Below are 26,836 nucleotides of genomic sequence, written 5' to 3'. Positions count from 1 at the left end.
AATTTATCATATTTTTATAATGATCTTCAGCTAAGTAAGTGACTTTCACGAGAAGTGAATCGAGCTGACTCTCCATGTTGCACGCAATTGGCTGTGTGGTGCAAACGTCATTCATTAATGTGAACGTGCTTGTGAACTAATCGTAAACTTATAATCAAACTAAGATGATAAAGAAAGTTGATAACTAGTCTTGATACCATAATGAAGCCTGATCGGATTTGGTGGGTTTTGTTAAGCTAAAACCATTCCTGGAATTAGGGAAGCAACTAACGAATATTGTAATAATCGACAAATCTAACGATCATAGAACGACTATTTGGGCGATTATTGCAATGATTAATCATTGTAATCACAATTCAGCTTGTGCCTTGAGTTTTATTTGTATTAAATATGTGCTTTACTAAAAATAACAAAATGAAATTTAGCACAAAAGCATACCTCAAAATTACCTAAATTTCAGGAAAAAATGTAAGACGATTTTTACTATTTACTATTTTTACTATATATAAGTTTAATATAAAAAAAACAATTCACTGAGAAAAAAAATATCATATTTGTATCGAGTGTTTTAGTCTTGTTTTCCATTTAAAAATATCTAAAATCCTTCAAACAAGATACATTTACCCAAGAAGCAACATACAGTATAAGATATTTAGACTTGTTTTCAGACAGTATATCTTGAATACACAATCACTGAGCACTTTATTAGGAACACCTGTATGCATACTTATTCATGCCAGCCAATCATGTGGCAGCAGTGCAATGCATACAATCATGCAGATATGGATCAGGAGCATCAGTTAATGTTCACAAGAACAATCAGAATGGGGAAAAAATTTGATCTCAGTGATTTTGACCATGGCATGTTTGTTTGTGCCAGATGGGCTAGTTTGACTATTTCTGTAACTGCAGATCTCCTGGGATTTTCACACACAGCAGTCTCTGGAATTTATTCAGAATGGTGCCAAAAACAAAAAACATCCAGTGAGTGGCAATTCTGCAGATGGAAACGACTTGTTGATGAAAGAGGCCAACGGAGAATGGTCAGACTGGTTCGAGCTCACATAAAGGCTACGGTAACCCAGATAACAGCTCTGTACAACTGTAGTGAGCAGAATAGCATCTCAGAATGCACAACACCTCAAACCTTGAGGCAGATTGGCTACAAAAGCTGAAGACCACGTCGGGCACTTTATTTTCTGCAGTATAGCCTCAAGTAAATGTATCGTGTTTTAAAGGAGTTTCAGGCATTTTTAGCCTACAGGAAAACAAGGCAGTGTTGCAGTGTATAATGGCCTAAGACTATACTCTCTTTACCTTTTTGTTCATTTAAACTTAGATCCATCTATAACTCAAATACTTGGCACAAAACTCTCTCGTCTTAATAGAGCTGTGTATCGCCAATTTCATTATGATAAGATACACACAGTGACACATACTGTATATTATGATTCAATAAGTCACAAGCATGTGCATGCGAGGGGCTATTGTCTCTGTGCCATAGCGCATCAGCCGGGTGCAGTTTCAATCTCTCCCCCTTAGATTAGGTCACTTCACGCAACTCACAGAAGTGGCTCTGATCACACAGAGAAATGCCAGTTTCAGACTTTGTGTTTATTTACATGACCCGCTTCCTTAATATTAGAACTTTAATAAAGGATGCAGTAAAGATATAATGCCGGGTTGTTTCCATTTTAGACACTCTGACATGCAAGTTTTGCTCCATTGCCAGCTCCACTTTATTTCATGACAATACTGCTTCTGTATTTACTTATTTTGTATTTAGCATAATTCCCTCATACTTTGCGATCTACATAAAGTGCGTCTGGACTGTGAGCTGTCTTCTTCCTCTCCACTATGCACTCGAACTGAAGTGCTCCTGTCATGTGTCATCATTAGAGTTTCATACAATCTCATGTTATGTTAAATGAGATCAAACAACTGTTCTACAACAAACTTTTTTGTCGACATTTTTTTATTGTCGACGTTGTCGATAACGTCAACTAATCGTTTCAGCCCTACCTGGAATACAGAGTTTGTTCAGCATTCTTTGTGATACATGGTACAGCTCATGTAAGTGATACACATGAGCACTGGAGAGATATGCAAACTTAAGGCTGATCATAGTGGTGGTCATGTATCTGTGGTCATACTAACTGTTGAAATCTAGCAGGGTTTGGTTTTATCTAAATGGTTCTTTCAGATGCTGTGGTTGTGTCAAAACATTCTTGTTTTAGGCTTAAACACAAAAATGAGCTCATATTTCTTCACTGGAAAAACAAGTGAACAGGGTTTATGCAGCTCTATTTAAATATAAAGATTTACATACAGTATATAGCTATACACTACATTTGTGCCTGTACTCCAATGTTTCCTGCACTGATATTCAGCAGTGGCACATCCCTATGGCAAAACAATTTAATGACTTAGGTGAGCTGTGAGCTTGTAGTCTGAATTAGATGTGATAAGAATGATTGGGTGCAGTGAAATAATGAACTTTTTAAATGTTTTATTTAATGATATGCAAGGCTTGTGAGGGCTGGGTATTGACACATATTTCCTGATTTGATTTGATTCCATTTCATAAGCTCTTAATTGGATTAGATTCCAATTTGTATGGGTCTTGCACTTCTTTGCCAATATACTACTCAATCATGGTGAGTGAAATCTAAAAATTTACCAGCCAGTGGCTAATCAAAGACATTTTTAGTCGCATGGTGTAAAATTTGGTTGCATATGAAAGTGATTTACCTGTATTGTAAAGGGTTGGTGCACAAAGTGAAAGATCTGTCTTGGGATTTAAAAGTCAATACTAGGATCGTTCAAATAAAGATTGCGATGCATTGGAAAATATTTCTATATTTGTATCCAGCCCTACTTGTGGGACTTAAAGTTGACAGGGGAGTGATCGAGAAACCTGTTTGAGAACATTAATTCAACAAATAATGTTTTGTTCTCTGGTCATGCATACTCACTACAAACAGAGCCTCGGACCAGCCGGCGCAGGTGGGGTTTCTCAGGCAGGTAGCGGTACTTGCAGCCAAACACACTCAGGTTGGAGGTGTGGTCCCCAAAGAAGCGCAGGTGCCTGTATTTCTCCCCGCAACGGTAACAAAAGTTGGTGTTACACTGCGCGCAGGTCATGTGATCACAACCCTCAGTTCTCTGAATGTGGATCTGTGGGAAAAGAAAAACAATTTGACAATGAGTAATCAGTCCACAAAGATGCACTTGATTAACCATTAAACTATTAAAACTGATGAGCCAAAACATTATCAGGAGAAGCGAATAACATTGATCATCTCCTAACAAGGCCAAATGTCAAGATCTGGGCAGATTAGATGGTAAACGTGTTGAATGCAGGAGAAATGGGCAGGCGTAAAACCTGAGCAACTTTGACAAGGGCCAAATTGTTATGGCCAGACGACTAGGTCAGAGCATCTCTGAAACTGCAAGGCTTGTGGGGTGCTCCCAGTTAGCAGTGGTGAGTACATACTGACAGTGGTCCGGCAACAGGGTGTTGGGCGTCCAGGGCTCATTGATGCATGAGGGCAATGAAGGCTATCCTGTCTGGTCCGAACCAACAGAAGGTCTACTGTGGCACCAGCCACAAAACATGTAAATTATGTTTAAGGGAGGAATGTGTCACAACACATAGTGCATTGCACCAAGTGCCCATGATGACCCCTGTCCACCTTCAAAAGCACCTACAATGGGCACTCGAGTGTCGGAACTGGACCTTGGAGCAGTGGAAGAAGACCATCTGGTCCGATGAGTCCCATTTTCTTTTACATCACGTGAACGGCCATGCACGTGTGTGCTGTTTACCTGGGGAAGTGATGGACGAGAAGCCTGTAGAGGGACTGTGAAACTCTGGGCAATGTTTTGCTGGGGAACCCTGAGTCCGGCCATTCATGTGGACATCAATTTGACATGTGCCACATACCTAAACATCGTTGCAGACTAGGTACACCCCTTCATGGTAATGGTATTCCCTGATGGCAGTGGCCTCTTTCAGCAGGATAATGCACCCTGCCACAATGCACACATTGTTGGGGAATGGTTTGAGGATCATGATGAAGAGTTCAAGGTGTTGCCCTGGCCTCCAAATTCCCCAGATCTCAATCCGATTGAGCATCTTTGGGATGTGCTGGGCAAAAAAGACAGATACACGGTGCCTTCACCTCACAACTTACAGGACTTGAAGGATCTGCTGCTAATGTCTTGGTGCCAGATACCACAGCACACCTTGAGGGGTCTTGTAGAGCCAATGCCTCGACAGGTCGGTGCTGTTTTGGCGGCACGAGGAGGACGAACAGCATATTAGGCAGGTCATCTGCGTATCTCTTTATTGGTTATATTTCTGGTCAAAGCTAGGAGCAAGTAATAATAATAACTAAATAGGTAAAGTTTGTGAAGACAAATTTGATGTAAGCTTGACAGCCTGGCCTGAAAGTTTAAAATTGTTTTAAAAGGTTATACATTAGACCTCATTAGACCCTCTAGACACACCATTAGACCACTCCAGACCCAATTAGACCACATCACACCACATCAGACCTTCAAGAAAGCACTTCAGACAACAACAGACCATGTCAAAGCACACTATTTCAAAACAGTCTGTCAAACAGTCTATCAAAAAGGTCTCTCTAGAGTTGGTGGGTGTAGCTTTAAAGGGGTCATGTCATGTCTTGAGCCATCACATTTTCCTTGATCTTTTGACATAAGAGTTTACTGATTATAAAAACATACAGTAAGCTTCAGAACTCAAAACTTCCTCCTTAGTCCAAAAAGAGCCATTATTGACATCAAGCTGCAAAAATGTCTCGTTATTTCCTTCTGAGATTTTACAATTACATTACATTTATTCATTTTGCAGGCATTTCTATCCAAAGTGTCTTACAAAAGTGGAATAAAATATAATAAGTGATTAATCTTAAGGAGACAGTAGTATCAAAGGAGACAGTAGTACGAAGAAGACAAAAGACAGTAGTAGACTTTCCTATGTCACTAGTGGGCCTTCATTAATATGACTGCCTCTGCAGAAGGAGATCAACGACTCCTTTTACATCATCGCCTCTAAGGTCCGCCTATACACCCAGGGGGACCATTGCAGTAGTTGTTATTTAACTAACAAAGAGACTGCGATGTCGGGGAAGATTCTAAAATGTTGTGTCCTTCCTGGCTGTGGAAATTTAGCATCTCTGCATAGTCTTCCGAAGGATGACAACATTAGGAAAGAGTGGCTGAAATGAATTTTGAATAAAGTTCCTGGTCGATCAATGTGGTATTACATTTTTTGTTCAGCACATTTATCTAAGTATTCTTTTGAGAACTATTATGATTCAGAATTTGTAAAGAAACATATATTGGAAGATGGAGCAGTATAGGAACAACTGTAGAAGTTTAAGTATATGTGCTTCACATAAATTGGGACATATAGCTATTAATGATTGCCTGGACTGAGAGCTGTCAAGAGATTTTACTAACATTATAAGTGAACCTCAAGGAAAATAATAAAGTAAAACAAACAAACAAACAAAACAACAACAAAAACAGCATGACATGACCCCTTTAAAGCTATAGGTAAAGTTACAATTGATTAACAGTATTTTGGTTTTGTCAAGCCAACATTATCATAATAACAGTTATACATGTTATTTGTAATGGAACTTTGATATATAAAATGCATCTCAAAGTGCTTCAGAGGCAGAAGTATAAAACATTTAGTAAAAACAAAAAATGGGGGCCTGGGTAGCTGAGTGAGTATTGACACTGACTACCACCCCTGGAGTCGCGAAGTTCAAATCAGGGCGTGCTGAGTGACTCCAGCCAGGTCTCCTAAGCAACCAAATTGGCCCATTTGCTAGGGAGGTAGTCACATGGGGTAACCTCTTCGTGGTCGCGATTAGTGGTTCTCACTCTCAATGGGGCACATGGTAAGTTGTGCCTGGATTGCGGAGAGTAGCACAAGCCTCCACATGCTGTGAGTCTCCACAGTGTCATGTGATAAGATGCACAGATTGACGGTCTCAGAAGTGGAGGCAGCTGAGACTTGTCCTCCGCCACCCGGATTGAGGTAACCGCGCCACCATGTGGACCTACTAAGTAGTGGGAATTGGCCATTCCAATTTGGGAGAAAAGGGCATAAAATAAAACATTTTTATAAAATAAAAAACAATCAGATAAAATTACATATGTAAAAAACAAGAAAACAACACGAATGACAATAAAATGATAGAATTTAAAGAAAAACACTGAAAACAAGGACTCAAAGACATAGAATATATAAATGAATATATTAATCAAAAGCTAGCTTGAAATAGAGTTTTTTTTTTTATGTAAATGCTTGTTGGGCTGATTTTCTTAAATATAGGTCAGCGAATGACGTGTCCAATCACTGAGAGCATAGAGCTCACAAATGATGACAATTAACAATGATTGCACTGCAATTCCTAAAACAGATAATGCACTTTCTAGTATTATGGGTTGAGAAGCTGTGTTGTCAAAGGGAAGGCTCTCAAATGGAAGATCTTTGCTAAGCCCTCAGGTATCTGGCTCAGGTATGTGCACTATGCCAAATACTCAAGCTTCGATGTGTCGTACAAAGCACCATGAATGCACATGTCTAGATGGAAAACAAGAACACCTCGTTAAGCTCTGTCAGTCGGGCTGCTTACTCATTACTCATGCTTACTCACTGTTGCTGTTGTCAGTGGTGGGAACATGGGTCTCTAAAAATCCTAGCTGTAGGACACAAAGAGCTTTCAGCCTCATGTAAAATTAAATTCAGAATCACTTTGCCTAGAGCTCAGCCTTATGACTTCCTGGAATGCTGTGTTTCCAAAGATCATAATTAGAGTTAGACAGGAGGAAAGGAAAAGTAAAACCTTCCATCTTTACTATCTCAGATGGCAGTGGGAACATTCAGTTCTTCCTCTAAACCACATACATTTACATTTATGCATTTGGCAGACGCTTTATCCAAAGCGACTTACAGTGCATTTATTACAGGGACAATCCCCCTGGAGCAACCTAGAGTTAAGTGCCTTGCTCAAGGGCCCAACAGTGGCATCTTGGTGGTGCTGAGCCACCACTGCCCCATAAAAGAATAGTTTAGCCAAAAATCTGGAAATTCTGTCATAATGTACTCACCCTCATGTGTTCCAAACTCATTTGACTTTCTTCTGTAGAACAAATAATGAAATGTTCAATATACATGGTTCAGTCTCAATCACTACTCGCTTTCATTTAATGGAAAACAGATGCAATGAAAGTTAATGGTGACTGAAGCTAACATTTTGCCAAACATCATCTTTAATGTTCCACGAAGAAAGTCATATGGGTTTATAAAAATATGAGATGAGTAAATGATGAAAAAAATAATTTTGGGGTGAAATTTCCCATAAAAAGTACATTTTTGTAGAGAATAGTCCTTACCTTGCAGCGTGGGCACTTCTGAGCGTTCCTCTGGCCATGTTCAATGACGCTGGCCCAGTGACGCAACTGCTTGTCTCCTTTCCTGTAGTCTCGACACTTCAGGCCTTCGTGCCAGGGCGCGTGGCATTTAAAACACCAGACAAACTGGCAGCTTGTGCACTGAATCTGTCAGGAAATTAAAAAATTAATTGTAAATGACAGTCTTTTTCTCATTTTCCCATTCATTTTTTCCCATAGGGTTTTCATAAAATCCTTCATAAAAGAGAACCAAAGAACCAAACCAACAAGCTCCAAGGTGATTCACAACATTACAAAACTTTGATTTAAAGCAGAGAAGTATTTGAAAGTTCGACAAAAACATCTTTAATGAGGGAATGAACTACAATCATATAAAGCATAACAAATGATGTAATCGAATTAAAAACAAATATATATATATATATATATATATATATATATATATATATACAGTGAGGAAAATAAGTATTTGAACACCCTGCTATTTTGCAAGTTCTCCCACTTAGAAATCATGGAGGGGTCTGAAATTGTCATCGTAGGTGCATGTCCACTTTGAGAGACATAATATTAAAAAAAAATCCAGAAATCACAATGTATGATTTTTTAACTATTTATTTGTATGATACAGCTGCAAATAAGTATTTGAACACCTGAGAAAGCAATGTTAATATTTGGTACAGTAGCCTTTGTTTGCAATTACAGAGGTCAAACGTTTCCTGTAGTTTTTCACCAGGTTTGCACACACTGCAGGAGGGATTTTGGCCCACTCCTCCACACAGATCTTCTTTAGATCAGTCAGGTTTCTGGGCTGTCGCTGAGAAACACGGAGTTTGAGCTCCCTCCAAAGATTCTCTATTGGGTTTAGGTCTGGAGACTGGCTAGGCCACGCCAGAACCTTGATATGTTTCTTACAGAGCCACTCCTTGGTTATCCTGGCTGTGTGCTTCGGGTCATTGTCATGTTGGAAGACCCAGCCTCGACCCATCTTCAATGCTCTAACTGAGGGAAGGAGGTTGTTCCCCAAAATCTCGCAATACATGGCCCCGGTCATCCTCTCCTTAATACAGTGCAGTCGCCCTGTCCCATGTGCAGAAAAACACCCCCAAAGCATGATGCTACCACCCCCATGCTTCACAGTAGGGATGGTGTTCTTGGGATGTACTCATCATTCTTCTTCCTCCAAACACAGTTAGTGGAATTATGACCAAAAAGTTCTATTTTGGTCTCATCTGACCACATGACTTTCTCCCAGGACTCCTCTGGATCATCCAAATGGTCATTGGCAAACTTAAGACGGGCCTTGACATGTGCTGGTTTAAGCAGGGGAACCTTCCGTGCCATGCATGATTTCAAACCATGACGTCTTAGTGTATTACCAACAGTAACCTTGGAAACGGTGGTCCCAGCTCTTTTCAGGTCATTGACCAGCTCCTCCCGTGTAGTTCTGGGCTGATTTCTCACCTTTCTTAGGATCATTGAGACCCCACGAGGTGAGATCTTGCATGGAGCCCCAGTCCGAGGGAGATTGACAGTCATGTTTAGCTTCTTCCATTTTCTAATGATTGCTCCAACAGTGGACCTTTTTTCACCAAGCTGCTTGGCAATTTCCCCGTAGCCCTTTCCAGCCTTGTGGAGGTGTACAATTTTGTCTCTAGTGTCTTTGGACAGCTCTTTGGTCTTGGCCATGTCAGTAGTTGGATTCTTACTGATTGTATGGGGTGGACAGGTGTCTTTATGCAGCTAACGACCTCAAACAGGTGCATCTAATTTAGGATAATAAATGGAGTGGAGGTGGACATTTTAAAGGCAGACTAACAGGTCTTTGAGGGTCAGAATTCTAGCTGATAGACAGGTGTTCAAATACTTATTTGCAGCTGTATCATACAAATAAATAGTTAAAAAATCATACATTGTGATTTCTGGATTTTTTTTTTAGATTATGTCTCTCACAGTGGACATGCACCTACGATGACAATTTCAGACCCCTCCATGATTTCTAAGTGGGAGAACTTGCAAAATAGCAGGGTGTTCAAATACTTATTTTCCTCACTGTATATATATATATATATATATATATATATATATATATATATATATATATATATATATATATATATATATACATAACTATTGATTTAAAAGTTGTTGATTATAAGTATAGAGACAATATATGTTAAGTAGAGCTGTCAGAATTAACGAGTTAACGCATGCTATTAATTTAAAGGATTCTTAATCGCGATTAATGCATTTACCGATAATACAGCATAAACACTGGCTGGACGGGCGGAACCTTTGTAATGTGTCCACTTGGATTCATAACACTGATGCACACTTCACAACACACACAACAGCGCTTTTGTATCAGTGATAAAATGATGGAGAAAGACCTCTTAACACTATTTGATTTACAAAACAAGCCCAGATGAGACTTTTGATAGGAATCAAGTATTTTTCAGCCTATGTAAGATGCATTTTAATTACCACAGAAGCATGCCAAGTCTTATCTATCACCAAAATGCAGAATGATAAGTTTTTGTTTGCAATCGCTTTTCACGTGAAAAGTCAAATCACCACTTGATGTTGGCGCTAACGCCCTGATGTAAACCATGAATGCGACTTCACGATTGCTGTAGCAAAGTGGATAGCCACCATCTACCGGCAAATTAATATTGTGAGGATGAGTTTAAGAGATTTAATTCCCATTGCAATGAAAATGCAACCTATGGGAAGACTAGTTCTTATAATTAGTCAACCTCCATTTTTAGACTTTGGGGAAACGTTCAATGTTATTAAATTAGTGCTATTTCAGTGCATTTCTTTATACTGTGGAAGGCTTTGTTTGGAAAATGTTAATAATGCATTATTATATTGTTACATACCATTTTGTTTTCTTTCCGAAGACGGAAATAAATTCTTTTTGACAGGAAAAGAAGTATATATATATTGTAAAATGTGAGCACTTTCAAAATCTGCAATTAATTGCGATTAACAAAAAAAATAACATTATGCGATTACATTTTTTATCGACCGACAGCACTAATTTTAAGTTTATTGCAAAATATTACACATACAAATATATAGGTAGTTTGAGAGTGTAGGGAGACCTACTTAATTGCGTCATTCATAGTACATCATTGCAGTCATTCCCTTATTGGTAGATCTTTCTCTTCAGGATTCACAGGAAGTGTAGTTCTTATCCAGGAATTCCACTATTAAACACGTTGTTCTTTTTTAAACAAAGATGAAATAACACAGACTGATGGCTTTAACAGCAGCATACACCATCGATTGTAGCTCATGGTAAATCTTTCTTTAGGGGTTATAAGTTATCATTAAAATCAATTCCACGATGGAAAAATAAATGGGGTTTTTATTACGGAACCTGGTTGATGCACTCAATTGAAAATCTCTATTTACACAGTTTAAATAAACAATTCTGCACAGTTAATTTTGGTCTAGCACCGTGGCCATTTTATATTTATAGCGTCTAACCTTATACTTGTGTTCAGTCTTGATGGATGTCTGTTGGCCGTGTCCCTTCAGTGACGTAAACAGACTGCACTGAGGGCAGGGTTTAGTGCTGGTGTCCAGTCTGCTGAGCTCCAGGAAGTACTTGTATCTTGCCAGATCCTCACTGGTTAGATGTGAAATCACCAAGCTTTCCTCCAAATAACCACTGCACTCTGGGATGGGACATACCAAGTGTGCCCGGCCCACTTGAATCTAAAGAGAAAGAAAATCACAATGTGGACTTAAAGGGATAGTTCACCCAAAAATGTAACTTCTGTTGTCATTTACTCACACTCATACTGTTCCAAATCCAAACACATATGAATTTCTTTCTTTTCTGGAACTCAAAAGGAGATGTCACCATACCTAACGTCTCCTGTGTTCCATGGAAGAAAGAGAGTCATATGAGTTTGGTACAACATGAGAATGATGAGAAACGATGGCAGCATTTCCAATTTAACATTCCATGACCTACATGTAATGTTGATCATCTAAAAATGTAAAGGATTGCAACATTAATGCAGCATTAAGCCTTTAGATGACTGTATAGCTGTTAAATATGCAAATCACCCTGTTTAAAAATGGGTGAAATCCTTTACTTAAGCATTAAATGTTGGGTTACCAGTACAGTGACGTGTGGAGAGTGATTTAGCATTCTTGGAAAATATGGGTTTTAATCAGTGCTTACAAGAGAGGACAAAATCAGCAGGAAGTCCAGATGATGTGTACACAACCAACTCAAATAGCCACTGTACAAGCAGTATCGTGCCTAAGGTACTACCTAGTCAATGATCAATGTCGCCCTATTTTAACAAAGGTTAAATGGATAGTTTACCTAAAAGGAACACAAAAAGAAATGTAAGGTAGGATGAGGTCAGTCACCATTTTTTGGTTGAATGGACAAAAAAAAAAGCTTTCTGTCTAAAATCTCCTTTGCGTTCCACTGAAGAAAGAAAACAACATGAGAGTGAATAAATGTAGCCAGATTTTTTGGGTAAACTATAGCTTTAAAGTAATATGTGATTGAAAATACCTCATCAGGTAGGAATTGAACCCTGGGGGCTTATTCTTACTTGTTTGCACAAGTTGAATGTGATATGATTTGTTGATAAATGGATTTGTGGGAAGGTTCCCCAGTCTCATAGAGGGAGTTAAGGGATCTCATGGATCAGTGAGATCCATTTTATTCTCATTGTTTACAAAACAGCAAGGGCTTTGATGTAGCTCTATAGCTGTGGGACTGTGAATCATAAATTTAGAAAACTCAGCTATCTACTATCAGGGCCTGGTGTGGCACCACCCCTGTGAGAGGATTATGCCCTTTCCTGCATCTGGTTCCCCACCCAGCTTCTTCTGGCCCCCGGTGGGAAAGCAGGATTACCAAGCACTTGGATACAGAACTAATCTATTCTCGTCCCTTGTACATTTACTGTATGCAAGGATATTAAGCAACAGTAGTCAAAGGGATGGTTCACCCTAAAATTCTATCATTAATTACTCACCCATATGTCGTTCCAAACCTGTATTACTTTCTTCGTTCTACAGTGCACAAACGGAGATACTTTAAAAAACATGTTTTGATCCTTGATTTAAATACAGTGGTAGTGGATAGTGATTCACTTTACAGCTTAAAAAGCACCCAAAAGTGTCATAAAAGTAGTCCATGCGACTCGTGCGTCATATTCCAACCTGACAAAAGACATTTTCAATTCTTGACTTCTGTCATAGCTCTTCTGTGCTATTTCATGAGAGAAGTGAACGAATCAGTCTTTTTAAACTAATCGTTCTCGTTCACCTCCATACACTGACTAATATTTCTCGTTCACTGACATCTCTCCCTTTCAAAGCCAGTGAGCTCTAGTTTGAGGTGCGAGACATGGCTTTTCATGCATGTAAAGACTGACTATATAATGAGCCAATAGCATTCGAGTGTGGGCTGTGAAGGAGCATATCATTGGATTCATCCTCTGAATGAATACACACCTTTACTGGACTAGTAGTCAGTCATTTGAGTCTGAACAAGATGAGACGTCTTGTTCATTAACGAACTGAATGTATTGGTATACTCGTTTATTAATGAAATGAATGATCAGTCATCTCATTTGTGAATGAGAATCTGCTGACTGGCATGTCTTTCGTTCAGTTTGGCATGCGAGTCAATCACCTTCAATAAAGAGAGAAAGGGGTGAAATGCACTAAGACAAGTTTATAGGTACACTATACACAAAACCTTATCCCCAATTTATATATTTGTAAAAATGACTGAAGACCATACAGTTAAAACAACATGAATTACAAATGGAAATATTGTGCTTTAGTGCACAGTATGCAGTATTTAGGCTTTTCTTGAATGTTTTCTGTGTCTTGGTAAAAGTTAAGCCCAGCATTTGACAAAATATAAATAAATAAGTACTGCCATTTGTGTGAAAACATTTATGGTGTTTTAACTTGATTGCTAAAGTGTCTTCATACATTTGTAGACATGCAAATTCCATTTGCGTTGCTTTGTCCTACTTTTAAAGACTGAATTTAGCGCAGGCCGATAGCATTTGAGTATTCGGCTGTGAGGAGCATTTCATTGGTTTGTGTAGGTGTAATTTGCAGAAACTGTCAATGAACAAATCAAATGAATGAAACTGAACAAATCTTCAGGTGAATGGATTTAAAAGGCTCTAGTCACTGGGATAAATCAAAATACCCACCACTAGAGAGAAGCTCAAGGATCGCAACATTGGTGTGATCCTTTTGTGTGTCATACAGGTTTGGAATGAAATGAGTGTGAGTAAAAAATAACAGAATGTTAATTTTGGGGTAAAACGCTCCTGTAACTGGCAAACGAGTGGACGTTTTCTGAATTGACAAGATGATTTGGTCAAGGAAAAACAGTAAAATAAGGGACATTTTGTCTAGTTATGATTCTGAATGATATCTGCCAAGATGCCTCAAATAAATGCATCCTGAACCAAAATGGATTCCATCTGTCTTTGCATGAAGAAAGCACCAGAAATATTGCAAGAACAATATGGCTATGATGACTAGTTGGAAGGGTTGAAACCATTGGTTGGACAGACAGACAAACAGACAGACAGTTTGACCAATCATCACGCCACTTGTTAAGCCAAATGTCCTCTGTATGCACTGGTTGGGATGCAAATTTCCAAAAAGTAGGATGGCTCTGGAATCATTTATATTCATGAGGAAAACGATACCTGATTGGAAGATTCATAAATATTCATCAGGAAAGCACAGCTTTCCAACCAAACCCTAAAAGTTTCACCGACCAATATGGTAGCGCTTTCTGCATAAATATGAATGAACCTTCCCCGGCCATCCTACATTTTGGAAATCTGTGATTGGGTTTCGATCGGATTTTAATAGCACCACAGAGCTACAGTGATAACACTTCTCAGGGAAATCAACCAACAAATGTCTTAAAGTTGTTTCTGTATATTATAGGAAAACATATTTAACATCTAAGAAATGACACACTTTACCTTTAAAAAACAAATCTGCTTCTGCTGCAACAGGCCTGTATCAATTTAGGGGAGCTTCTTGACTAAAAATGACGCACATTTATTTGATTAACGTTATTTAAAATTATGCTCTTCATAAACAGGACTTACAATGCTCATGTGGAGGGAAAGGGCTCCTGAACTCATCCCGTACATGAGGCATCTTGTGCTCACAGCTGGTGAGATTCTGTGAACCTGGAGTTTACTTTAGCATCCTAATGACATCTGGCACTCCCTTGAGAGCCCTTACCTGGTGCGCACATGAGGCTGATTGGTGATAGCATTGATAGCACTCCCCCGGGGCCACACACTGGTCCTCTTTACACCTGTCAGCCTGCTGCTAATTGGCAAACCACACACCCAGCACAATAACACAACTCAGCACCCACCACAGGAGTGAAAAATCCTCTCAGTATGAACGAAGAGTCTGGTTTTCAGCCTTTCATGTCACATGCTGGCATCCTGTATTAACTTTGACATATTTCCTGACTGGCCAGCACCATCTTTTTGGTTAGATATGTTTTTGATGGATGTGAAATTGAGCACAGAATTTGCTATTTGAGACATGTGCATGACTTGTACTGAACCCAAAACATTTATTTAATACAAAAGGTGATTTTTTTTTTCTTTCTCTGAAAAAAAGACTTACATGATTTTGCTTCTTAAGCAAATGTGTCTTGTTTTAAGGACGTTTAGATATTTGTTACTGGAAAAAAAGAATAAATTGTTTAAATATATATATATATATATATATATATATAGTTTTAGTCTTTCAATGAAAATATCCTTTAAAATGAGTCAATATTTTGTCATCTCATATTCATATAGTTTTAGTCAGACAAAAATTACATAATTTTAAAATCTTTTAGTTGACGACAATGTGCAAAATGGACAAAAAAGTGTGTCAAACTGTAACAGACCAAACTTTAGACAATATTTATAATTTTTCCCCCTAAATGTTTGAATATTTGATTAATTTAAAAATGCATAAAACATATAACATAGCCTACTGTCTTTGTTGTGATAAAAAACAGAAGTATTAGCTACTTTTTAGAAGTTAGCCTACTTTACTCTGAATATGTCATGCTTTAGAGACTTTAGAGTGAAAGGATATTACATTGTATGTAGCGTGTACAGTATATTCACAATGCAAATTGCGCATATTCTGACTAGCGCGTCATTCGCTTCACTGTGCAAACGTAGGTTGTAATATAACATCTGTTGTTGATATAGGATACTATAGTGATTAAAATCATGTGTAAATAGGATGCATTTGAATGAGGTATTTACCCCGTTTTGAAGAGATTTATTTTGCCTGTGTTCAACTCACGCAGATCAAGCGGAGAAATCCCAAATAATTAATGGGCTTGATTAATCTACTGTATATCTAATATCTTCTTTTATATACAGATTCTATAGATGATGCTTCTCCTTATCACATATTGCCCTATTAACATCTTGCAGTATTATTTTTATCTCGTCAATAGTATGCTTTAATAAAATTTTATAATTATCATCATGATGCTCCTTTTTCATCTCGTCTTTGTTATCGTTGACAAAATAAAAAAAACCTTGGTCAACAAACGTTTTCGTTAGTGAACAAATCGATAACTAAAATGTTTTTAACTTTGAATCATTGCTTCTTCCCACCGCTGTATTGTTGTTGTTGTTGTTGTTTGAAATGACCTCTCGCGTGACATTCTTCCGACTTCTCGCGTGAATACGCCATTGCGCTAATGTCACACAAAAGCTCCGTAATGGTCATTGATCGACAAAATCAAACAGCCAGCAGCCTCATGGCACCCATTTGCTTTAATTTTATGGATATACAGAGCTGAAATGTGCTTATAAAAATCTTAATTTTGGTTCTGCTGAAGAAGGAAAGACATACTAGGTTTGTGCGGTATGCCGGTACTAACAAAATATCACGAAACCAAACAATTTTAAACGGTACAATAGAGCTGCAAGTTTAATCATTAAAAGATCGCAATCTCGATTCTGACACCAACGCAATCTCATTTCCAAATGACAACGATTCTGCAATGTTTTTAACATTCCAGTGGCATGGCATTTGTAAGGTGGTCCAATTTAAATTCGAAATTAACTTCAAGATGTTTTTTTAAATGTTGACAAACTTTATATGGCATCTACAAAACACAGCGCTCCTGCATGAGACGCTGAATAAACTAAAATGCAACGGCCAAAGACATTTGTCCAGCACAGTGCTTTACAAACTGTAGGGTGCAGCCACGATTAGCTAGGGGTGTGACATAATCAATGTTCAGTTCAATATTTTAATAGCCACCGATGCTACAAAAATACTAGCATTAACAATATCTGACTAAATTGCTTTCAAACACTCACATGCGTGTGTCTGACCATGCACTTGTGTCTTGTGATGAATGCAGCGCTCCTGTACAAGACTGTGTGTTGATCAAAATACCCCTCTTTAGGTAATATTAATGTAAACACAGCTGTTAATGAATTACCAGTGGAAACAGACGGGATTACATCTGCACTGTCTTGACGAGATATTAAAGAAAACACAGCTGTGAATGTAACAAACAGGACAAATTCTTCAAAATGTTAGATTTGTGTGATATCTAAATGTATATAAGCTGCATGGTGTCTGCTATAGGTATTCAGGAATACTTAACACATCAAATTAGTATTAATGTAGATCTAATAATCACACAGTAAAGAGTACTTTCATCCCTACTTCTCTCATGAATTACCTTTTTTAATGCTTTTATATTATAATTATTTAAATGTTTAATTGCTACTGTAAAAGTAAAAACTTAAAGCACTGTTTTCTATTTAATTACTACTGAATAATTCATTTACAAGCTTGTAGCTAATTTGACAAGAAAAACACTGAAGCCCTCATTGTTTTAATTTAAATTGTTTATATTTTTTTAAACTTTTGTAAAATTATAGTGTTTTATTGCATATTTGCTTATAAGTGCAATACCAAGTTAACATAGAAAAAAACACCAAAAAACAAATTTTTCTGCTTGTTTTGCTTTTAACTTTTTTTTAAAAAATTTTTGGCAATAATCACAAGGGGCTGTTTGGTTTATAATGTATTCATTGTGCCCACTTTTGAACTTATTTTAAATGTATATATTTGATTAACAACTTCATTGCATTTTTGCATAGATTGAAGCACATTTAGTCAGAATCTCGAGGTCTGGTATCGTACCGAAGCCAGCATTTTGGTATCGGAGAAACCTAAAGACATACACATCTGGTATGTTTTCAAGGCGAGTAAATCATGAGAGAATTATCATTTATAATGTGCTCTTAAACCACCCGAGGAGATCAATTGTGCATTTAAACTTATAGAGTTCATTGTGCGTCACCTCCTCTCAGCACTGTACAACATTAATATAAGGTTCATACCTTTTTTACGGTAGGGTCCAGGTATCATGCAAAGTCTAGCTGTAACCGTATAATCATAAATAGCATAGTAACACCATTTAACGGATCGGTCATTCTGCAAGCTTGTAAAAGGTCAACGAAACTAATGAAACTCTCACCAAAGCACCACATGATCTTATTCCTTATGTAAGACCAAGTCTACAGTAGATCTATGTAAATCAAAGGTAAAAGTTCAAAGCAAATGGCTTGACATTTCAACAAGTAGGCTATTGCGCACCAGTGCCTTATATAATGCAGGGGCAGAGATTAAAGGTGCTGTCAGCATTTTTTTAATACCATGCATGAAACTGAAGTGTTGTGCGCAATCCCACCCATCTCTGTAACAACCCTAGGCTCTGTGAACAGAAAAAAAGAGTCAATCCAATCTGTTTGATTCATTACAGAAAGACTAACGTCTAATGAAACAATGAGTCAGATTATGGCACAATATGATGCCACAATAATCAAACATAATTATAATAATTATCTTTCTTAAATACATGATGGCAGTATAGAGACACTGTATATTATGACCATTATCGTCTCTTTAAACATGACCATTAAGACACTGGATCAGTACAGGACTGTATTCTGAAATGTTACTCCAAAAACTGCATCAAAACACTCTTGCCATAGGCACCTGACACATAGACTAGCAGCCCCATTTGCCAAGCACAACACAAAAGGCTTGAAATGAGAAATACTCGCTCTGTGAAGTTAAATATTAGCTATTTAAATGAGTCTTTTGTGATGCAGACCTCTCGCCTTCTCTCTAGTCAAAGTGCACATTAACCGATCACCCATTCCTTTCATCTGTTTAAACACAATATTCATAGATTTCACTGGAGCCCATTTATTCTTAATATTATTACCTAACCGGCTTTTAAAATCATGCACCCCACAAGACTCACAAGGATCGCAATAAAATCTTAATCTTGAAAAGACTGGGTCTTAATGTTAATTTAGGTGGCTGGCACACTTAAATTTAGGCTAATATCTAATTGCCTAAAAAAAAATAATATTTTATTTAATTTCTTAAACATATTTCTAGAAGTAGGGGAAACATGTCCCTCCACTCCAGGATATTTTGCTTCAGCTAGGCCTGTCCCGATTATTAAATAATCATCTGATCGTGGTTATTTGATACTATTATTATTGTGCACTTCAATTCCAATCACATTTTAATGCCCAAATAAGGCAGTTTTAAGCCACTATATAAATGCCATGAGCAGCATGTTTTTGTGTCATTCAAATGAACTCTGAATCAACCCAGAGCAACTCCTGTCTGGAAGAGCATGTCAAATGCTTCTCAAACACTCTGATGCTCACACTGTCAGCAGAGGCTCGAGACAAACTTCTGTGAAATGATAAATGAACAAGGATAAACCTTGATAGTGAATACAAAAGCACTCCGGTTTCACTTTAATTTAATGATCGGGTAATGGCAAATGTTCCTGGTCAAAGCGGGTTCATTCACACATTGTTAATGACACAGAGGAGATGCACCCAGCACTACTATTTACTCTATTTCTTTGGAATGATAAAATGATTAGATTAAATATCAAAGGTTGAGCAATAATGGCTCATGGGTTTCATCAAATAACATTAAAATAATGTGTGAAAGTGAATCTTCTGAATTTTTTATGCAAGAACAGTATCGTCTATGAGTGCTGGAAATTACCTCAGACATCTCGTCTCAGGAGGTGCTTTGAGTTCATTCTCTTTATTTCCAAAGAGCAGTTCATTGTGAACGCAACTCTGCAGCCTATAGGTCTGTGATTAAAACATAAAATTATATTTTATTTTATAAAATGTATTATTAATAATATTGTATTTCAGTGATTATTAACATCATTATAGTTATTATTTTTACATTTATAAGTGTTTTTATGTCTTCATATGTGTAAGTAATATTTAGATGGATACTTGCCTGACGGTAAATTGAATATACACACATATATATATATATATATATTATTTGTTATTTTTTTTGGATCGCTTCATTATTTTAATTGCTTTTTCATTTAGTTTGAAGTGCAATTTGAATTTAGAAATGTATTTGATTTAAGTTTTTCATTTTTAATAATAAATCAATTTAATTTTCAATGCAAAATCACTAAAGCAAGAATATTTACCGATGAAATAAAAAAATAAAATAAAATAAAATAAAAATAATAATAATTAATTCATGCTGTTGGTTGGGACAATTTTGCCAGGCTGGTCAGAATGCTCAAAGAATCAGAGCCACAGAACTTCACAGAATTTGTGAATTTATGTGAGAAACAGGAAACAAAGAATCCCAAGATGATAAAAAAAGATTACATAATGTATTGTAGCTAGAACCAGAAACTAAGTTCATATGCATTACAGTACAGTACCAAGCATGACCTCACTTTGATACTGGAAATGGGTGTAAAGCTGTCATTGGATACAATTCAAATGGACAGGTTTTACAGGTAATCAGCCTTTTACGTCCAGGAATAGCTAAAACCACACTGCAACAATGGGAGGAGTGGTGATATATCAGCAAGATTCCATATTAACAAAATTATTTTGGGCAGGATCATCATCATAATTAGCAAATCCAGCACAGCACATAGCGGAAAATGGTCTTGCACAGTAAAGTTGCTTGCAGCTGGACAGGTCCTTTCACACCACACAGGATACTATCCACAACTAGAGCAGTGGCTCACAACCATGGGGTCGGGACCAAATAGGGGGGCCTCAAGATCTCTTAATATTATTTACAAATGACCTTCAACAGCTTGCTTTCTATACAGTTCTAGACATTTCTGAAATCATAAATTTTAAGGAAATATCTTACAATAGATTTATCTTATAATATAAATATCTAATTGCCTACATGGGGGGGCCTTCGAATATTTTCTCCGATAATGGTGGGCCTTGGAGTTAAAAAGTTTGAGAACCACAGAACTAGAGAACTGCTGGGGTACAAAGAAGGCACACTTGGCATCAAAAAACCAAATTAGAGCAATAACTTCAGGAAAACAACACAAAAGACGGATATCATTATCACATCAACCTCTATCTGACCCCCCCCATTATTCATAAAGGCATACATCTGATTTGAGAGGAGAGCAGCAATAGGCAAGACAGAGTTACTCGATTACACCCACAAGATCCCTCTTAAAGGGCAAATTGTTTGTATGTTGTCTGCAGACCACACACAGACCTTCCAGTGAACAGCCAGGTAATGTAATTAGGGAACAGAGAGGCTGAGCTCAGTGATTAAGCAATCAATTACAGCAACTTCTCCCTCCCCTTGCCAGGGAAACAACACCCTGCCCATTGGGCAGAAAGGCCTTTTCTGCATTGTTTTCCTATTTTCTGAAATTAAAGTGTCCATTCTGGTGTTAATATACAGATTATTACACCCATTGTAGACTTAAAGGTGAAGTGTGTAATTTCTGCACCAAACAGAACTGACAATCTCAACATGATGCTATCCGAATGTTCATACGGAAACCAGGAATTTCACAAAATCAATGATAAGCAATATTCTGAGGTTTAAATTTACCCCTAAGATTACATTTTTCCAATTAGGTTTAGGGGGTGTGGTTAATAAAATATGCATTCCTGTTGACAGTATGGCATCATTTACAACAAAAACAACTCGCTTTTGGCGCCACTCTGTGGACATTTAACCTGGAAGTCTCATGCATTCCTATACGTTCATCAACACTTCTAGCTTCGTCCACTGGGGGCAGTGGTTCAAATTTCAGTAAGCACAGACTGATTTCGGTCACTATATTCACAGTTGGTGCATCTATGTCAGCTCCCTATGTTGTGAATCAGTATATCGTCAACACGAATTCAAGCACTGGCAAGGGTGTTCATCCACCCCACATTGGGACACTTATGACTCAACAACCAGCAACACGATTATTTACGAGGCTGCGCATTAAAACACAGCTGCAACAACATTGCTGTATAAATGACACTGTCATGCATTTCCGTTGTAGATATTCAAACGTACAAGTGTTATTATGAAAGATAAATTACATCAATAAAGAAATACAAATATAAAGGAGTGTATTTTAACCTTCTTCTAAAAACTATGATATTTAAAAGAGTGTTTCCCTTTCATGGTCATTATGGATGAAAGACATTACAAACAACATCTCTTTTAAAGAGAAAATAAGGCTTTGACTTCATAGTTTTACACTTGTGCTCATCTCCTTATGACTTGAAAGACTTCAGAAGACACGGAGACTTTTTCGGTAAGAGAACATAGTGAGGAACGATGCTCGCTGTTTTTTACGGTGCACTCTGGGAATTTTTTAGGGATCGAATGTTTCAGTGCACTGGAACGATTTTGCAATAGGGACAGCCATAGAAAATGGCAGATTCACTGATGAGTGCCATGACTAATGAACTAGAGATAATCAGATAGTCCCACCCCAGAAATATGTCACTGGTTGAGCCAATATACCAATGAATCAACCTACAAATGGGTTACTTATTGGCTGTGTCTCATTTGGAAGGATGCATCCTCTGGAGGACGTGTCCTTAATGTTCCTCTTTTAAACAAGCCTCGTTTAAATGAGACGGCCTTCGTAGGACGAATGTAAACGGAATGTAACATGGTTGCTATGATAGCACGCAACTCTTTAACAAGTGTGAGCGCTTTGAGTGAGAGGGGAACAATGTCCATTTAGAAGGGAATGTATGAGGTCAAATTTAGGAGTTATAATGATGTAAAGAGAAAAGAAAATAGATATTACAGGTGTACTTTTAGTCTAATACTTTATTTTAATATAATTACACACATCTTATATACTCTGCATCCGTCTACTGAGGTACTTCAACATGGGAATTAACATTATTTTCATTTGAACATCATATTTACGGGCAAATTGGCATTATGTTTTTAGACATTTCTATTGAAGTAAAGAATTGTGGGTTGTGAGTGCCCAAGAAGGATAAACCTCATGCATCCTCCGAATTCCCATGAAAGAAGGTCGTATTCAAAGGCTGCATTCGAAGTTTCCTCCGAAAACAAGACAGCCACGATGACGTATGCAGCCGACAAATGCGACCTCCAGATGACGCACAATTCCAAACGAGACACAGCCATTGTTAAATTGGGATAGGAGAAACTATTTAAAAAATATGTTAAACCCAATTTTAACAAAGCCGCCCTCAATTGGTTAATTTAAACACTAGAGATGTTGGTTTGTCATGCACCTTTAAAGGAATGAACTCAGAAGCGTTCATACATTTTTATATCACCCCGTCAAGACAGTAGTGTGTAACACAATATGAGCCTTTGCTTTGTGGCAAAGGGAGTACTAAAATGACTAACACTAACATTTCCACCTTAGTCAATGTTGGTCTCATGGGCCAGCCATAGCAGACCACAGGAAATTCATCATGTCTCTAAAGAAGTGGTTGAGAATGTTTTCACAACTCAATGGAGAACCTCTCTATTAACAAACAGAGAGAGAGAGTACTAAAATTACCCTAAAAGACAAATTGTTAAAGGAATATTTTGGGTTCAATACAAGTTGAGCTCAATCAATAGCATTTGTGGCAAAATGTTGATTACCACAATAATTCAGTTTTGTTTACCTTGTATTGAACCCATCATTTTCTTCAAAGAAATCCAAATATAACAGGAGCAGATTGTAGGTTTAAAGGTACTTTAAACATGGTACTACCATGTTTTTCTGGATCTATACCATGGCAGTACCTTGGAAAACCATGTAAATAACAAAGTACATGAATATGGCAATCATTCAGTACCATGGTATATTTTAAAGCACAATGATATTTCAATCTGAAACAATCACTGCACCACAATACTGCAAAATACATGGAGAAGATCTCCAGGAACATTTGCGATGTTTCCCAGCTTCAAGAACATATCGTTTTTCTCATTCCACAAAATCAGCACAACTAAGGTAAATTTGGTCAAACCCCAATACATTATTTGCCAGCATAGCCATATTAGGTTTGCATCAATCCACTTTAGATGTGGTGGTCGAAGACACAAACAAACAAAAATCCCTGAAAACAAGGTAAAGTTGGTGTCCAGGTGTGGATACCTGAGAGTTGATGTATCTTTTCAGGCATTCCTCACAAACTGCCATTTTGCAACAGTGTAGCGGCATAATATGTTTGTAATCGAGGCAAATTCGACATGTTAACACAACAGATGAACTGTTGTCAGTATTATAAAAGCTGCTTATCCCAGACACCATGAGGTCGTTGACTGTATATGACTCTGGGTAGGGATCATGGTCCAATTCTGACTGATTTTGAGTGTCAGTGGGGGGTAAAACCAACACATCTGAAGATGATGACGATAGTGAGGGTGATGTAGTCTCGTTATCAGATGTTTTCTCGGCTGGTATCCTATAATTATCATTGGCAATACAGTACACAGTGCAGTAAACATGCTCTTTTGATTGGCTGAGATCTTCAGCTCTCTTGAAATCAATATTAAGATTCCCACCAGGATCAGACAGTTCAGCTTCTCCCAATTCTGAGTTGCTCTCCATGTATTGCTTGGGACTTTCTGCTCTTTCATCATGATCCAAGTCACCCAGTTTGATCTCAAATCCTTTTTCTACTTTCTCCAAGGGATCTTTTGGATCACTGACAGAGGATCCAAAATTCCTTCTCAAAATATCCACGGCTCGTATGGTTTCCCTATTTTCGTTATTAATCCTTTTTGGCTCGTGTTTGTGTTTATGAAATTCCAAAACATCCTTCGATGATAATGATGACGATGATGATGGCACATTCGACCTGCTGCAGCTGCTGCTGCGGCTACAGACATCCCGGCCGAAATCTGTGCTCCGAGACTCGCTGGATACATGGACAGAATCCCCGTCGCGTCCGGTATAGCCGGGCATATTTTGCGCGGTGACATTCACACGCACGGAAGACTCATCTTCCATTCCCGAGCGGTCAACTTTCCATTAATGCTAAAACACACACAGTCCCGCTTCAAACAAACTCACAAACTAAGCACAGAGCCATTAACTATTACACCACTTCCGGGTGCACATACGAGGTAAATAAATCACTGTTGTCGTTGGAGATGGTTCTTGTTTCACTCAATCCTTTACGAGTCACCACCCGCAAATCTTTAATATAATCCACTGTATCGCGAATAAAACGGCGAGCCTCGAAGATAATTATACATGGCACTGTTTCTTCAAAACTTTGACCATGTATACAAGTAGCAAGTGTGTTTTGTAAGAATCCTACTTTTAAATTACGAATACTACTACGGCCAAGACTACCTTATGAATATTAATATATTGCTGGTAACCTTCCAATGTCGTTGTACTGACTCATGAATATAAATAAGGTGATATTGACGTTTATTTTTTACCTTCCAATGGTGAAGACTTACCTTATGAATATTAAGCGATAAACCTTCACCATAGTAGTATTTGTAATTCGCAGTCGAAAGTCATGCTTCTTTAAGTGCAGGATCTACTAGGTGAAATCAAACTGTTACTGTGTATTCCCTATTAAAAGCGCATCTCAATTATAATATCTCTTAAAAAAGAAGGTGGCAATATAAGTATTGAAACATTCGTAGAATATAACTATTCTTGACACCATTACCAGTGTTGGGTAACATTAGGCTACTTTTAAAAGTAACTTGTTAGAATATTGCGTTACTCCTTTAAAAAAAGTAACTTAATTAAAAAGTATTTTTTATGGAAAGTAAAGCGTTGCGTTACTTTTTCGTTCCTTTTTTTTTTTTATCACAGCCACTTTCTCTTCTGCTATGCTATGCATACAGTAGACATTACAGGTCATGCTAGCTACTGTACGACACTCATGTCAAAACAACATATTAAACAAACAGATATTTAGAAAGTAGGTCTTCACTTCATATTTATAATAAAGAATCAATAACATGAATATGTACAGTGTTGTGAGGGTTACTTTTGAAATGTATTCCACTACAGATTATAGAATACATGCTGTAAAATGTAATTTGTAATGTATTCTGTTAGATTACTCAAGGTCAGTAACGTATTCTAAATACTTTGGATCTTTCTTCAGCACTGGTAGATATTTTCACTTGTTTTGACTATAAAAACTCCAGTACAGTAAGACAAAATACACATGTTAAAAATGCATTCTCTGAAAAAACTAAAAATCTTATGCAGTGTTGTTTCTAAAACAAAATAAATCAAATTGATCTTGTTTTAAGGATTTTTTAACAATTATTATCAAGAATACGATTTTTACCCTAATATCAAAGGTCTTACTAGAAATGATCCAGCGTGAATTTTCTTGATAAAAAAATATGATTGTGCCTGGTAACATGTGCATGTAAAATGGCTAGAAATAGCATTTTAGCTTAGCGTAAAGCTGACAATTTACACAAGGTTTATTTATATTTCTTCTGCTCCAAACTTACTTCAAACCTACTTCTCTGTCTGCTCGTATGAATGTAACACATCATTCGAAAAATTTCAAATGCACATTGGATCATATCATTTATATGTATAAATGTTTTCCATCTGAAAGGACTAAATATTAAATGAATTAAATGACAATAAAATGCAAAGTAATCTCTTCAGTAATCAAAATACTTTTTGTATGTAACTTTATTCTAAATATCAAGGATTGAAATTTTAACTGTAGTGCAATACAGTGACTTATATTTTGTATTTTAAATATGTAATCCCATTACATGTATTCCGTTACTCCCCAACCCTGAATATGCACTATTTGTTTTTACATCAACATGGCAGCCAGTATGAATAATGAAGAACAACCACTGTTTTATCTAAAGCAGCAAAGTCCAACACTTGAACCTGCATCATATATGTCATATCATATATGTCATCATATGCGATGCCCATCGACAATGTCTAGTCAACTTAAAATGTTTTTCAAAAAGTCAGGATAAAATTCAGTGGGGAATGCCAGCCTTATAT

At 37.3% G+C, this 26,836-nt stretch overlaps 1 protein-coding gene across 1 annotated transcript in view; it reads right to left on the bottom strand.

Moving 5' to 3' along the window:
• LOC127622069 (E3 ubiquitin-protein ligase RNF217-like) overlaps positions 1-25,119 on the bottom strand; it is a 29,925-nt gene extending 4,806 nt beyond the window's left edge. Inside the window, exons 1-4 of the mRNA XM_052095998.1 lie at positions 23,969-25,119; positions 10,951-11,181; positions 7,441-7,605; positions 2,976-3,177 (exon numbers count right to left, since the gene is read on the bottom strand). Of these exons, the coding sequence (XP_051951958.1) occupies positions 2,976-3,177; positions 7,441-7,605; positions 10,951-11,181; positions 23,969-24,826 (1,456 nt within the window). The 5' untranslated portion in view covers positions 24,827-25,119. The remainder of the gene's footprint in view (positions 1-2,975; positions 3,178-7,440; positions 7,606-10,950; positions 11,182-23,968) is intronic.
• Positions 25,120-26,836: the final 1,717 nt, after the last annotated feature.

Source organism: Xyrauchen texanus, chromosome 28 (assembly GCF_025860055.1).
Source record: "Xyrauchen texanus isolate HMW12.3.18 chromosome 28, RBS_HiC_50CHRs, whole genome shotgun sequence".
Lineage (NCBI taxonomy): Eukaryota > Metazoa > Chordata > Actinopteri > Cypriniformes > Catostomidae > Xyrauchen > Xyrauchen texanus.
Note: the sequence above shows the minus strand (reverse complement) of the source record. Positions and strands in the feature narration are given on the sequence as shown.